The sequence below is a fragment of the Nicotiana attenuata genome, chromosome 3, assembly GCF_001879085.1.
Source record: "Nicotiana attenuata strain UT chromosome 3, NIATTr2, whole genome shotgun sequence".
Lineage (NCBI taxonomy): Eukaryota > Viridiplantae > Streptophyta > Magnoliopsida > Solanales > Solanaceae > Nicotiana > Nicotiana attenuata.
Genome location: NC_031991.1, coordinates 37,722,581 through 37,724,291, shown reverse-complemented (window position 1 = coordinate 37,724,291; position 1,711 = coordinate 37,722,581). Strand labels below are relative to the sequence as shown.

The window sequence follows — 1,711 nt, the reverse complement described above, 5'->3', positions numbered from 1 at the left end:
CATATAGATAATGCCTCCAAATCTTCAAAGCATGAACAATGGCTGCCAACTCTAGATCATGAACCGTATAATTCTTCTCGTGGATCTTCAACTGCCTCGAAACATAAGCAATGACTCTGCCATCCTGCATCAATACTGCACCAAGCCCAATACGGGAAGCATCACAATAAACTGTATAAGGCCCTAAGCCTGTGGGCAAAACCAATATCGGTGCCGTAGTCAAAGTCGTCTTGAGCTTCTGAAAGCTCGCCTCACACTCATCTGACCATCTGAACTGGGCACCCTTCTGGGTCAATCTGGTCATCGGGGCTGCAATAGATGAAAATCCCTCCACGAACCGGCGATAATAACCTGCTAACCCCAAGAAACTCTGGATCTCAGTAGCTGATGCTGGTCGAGGCCAGTTCTTGACTGCCTCAATCTTCTTCGGGTTCACCTGAATACCCTCTGCTAATACGACGTGACCCAGAAATGCAACCGAACTCAACCAGAACTCACACTTCGAGAACTTAGCATATAACTGACTATCCTTCAGAGTCTGAAGAACCACTCTGAGGTACTGCTCGTGCTCCTCCTTTCTGCGGGAGTATACCAGAATATCATCAATAAAGACTATCACGAACGAGTCCAAATAAGGCCTGAACACTCTGTTCATCAACTCCATAAATGCTGCTAGGGCATTGGTCAACCCAAATGACATGACCAAAAACTCATAATGCCCATACCGAGTGCGGAATGCTATTTTAGGGACATCAGATGCCCTAATCCTCAGCTGATGGTAGCCAGATCTCAAATCTATCTTTGAAAACACCTTTGCACCCTGAAGCTGGTCAAACAAATCTTTAATCCTCGGCAGTGGATACTTGTTCTTGATCGTCACTTTGTTCAGTTGCCGGTAATCAATGCACATCCTCATTGAACCATCCTTTTTCTTCACAAATAACACCGGTGCACCCCAAGGAGAAACACTAGGCTTGATAAAACCCTTCTCTAGCAAATCCTGCAACTGGTCCTTTAACTCTTTCAATTCCGGTGGGGCCATGCGGTACGACAGAATGGAAATGGGCTAAGTGCCCGGAGCCAGATCAATACAGAAATCAATATCCTTGTCGGGCGGCATACCCGGCATGTCTGAAGGAAAAACCTCGGGAAACTCCCGAACAATAGGAACAGAATCAATAAAAGGAACCTCTGCGCTGGAGTCGCGAACATACGCCAGATAAGCTAAACACCCCTTCTCGACCATGCGTCGAGCCTTCACATATGAAATAACACTACGGGTAGAATAACCTGGAGTGCCCCTCCACTCTAAACGAGGCATATCGGGCAACGCTAAGGTCACAATCTTGGCATGGCAATCCAAGATAGCATGATACAGGGACAACCAATTCATCCCCAATATAGCGTCGAAGTCCACCATGTCTAAGAGCAATAAATCAACACGGGTCTCAAGACCCTCAAACACTACCACACAGGAACGATGAACTCGGTCGACCACTATAGAATCACCCACCGGTGTAGATACATAAACAGGAATACCCAAAGCATCACTAGGCATAACCAGGTAGGGTGCAAAATAGGACGACACATACGAATATGTAGACCCAGGGTCAAATAGCACTGAAGCATCCCTATCGCAGACCAGAATAGTACCTGTAATAACAACATCTGACGACTCAGCCTCTGGCCTAGCTGGCAGAGCATAACACCG

The 1,711-nt window shown here is 46.8% G+C and overlaps 1 protein-coding gene across 1 annotated transcript; it reads right to left on the bottom strand.

Annotated features, from left to right (window-relative positions):
* On the bottom strand, window positions 497-910 carry LOC109224722 (RNA-directed DNA polymerase homolog; the record flags this gene model as incomplete). Its single annotated transcript, XM_019389245.1, has 1 exon — window positions 497-910. A coding segment is annotated over exon 1 (414 nt), but the record flags the coding sequence as incomplete, so codon positions are not given.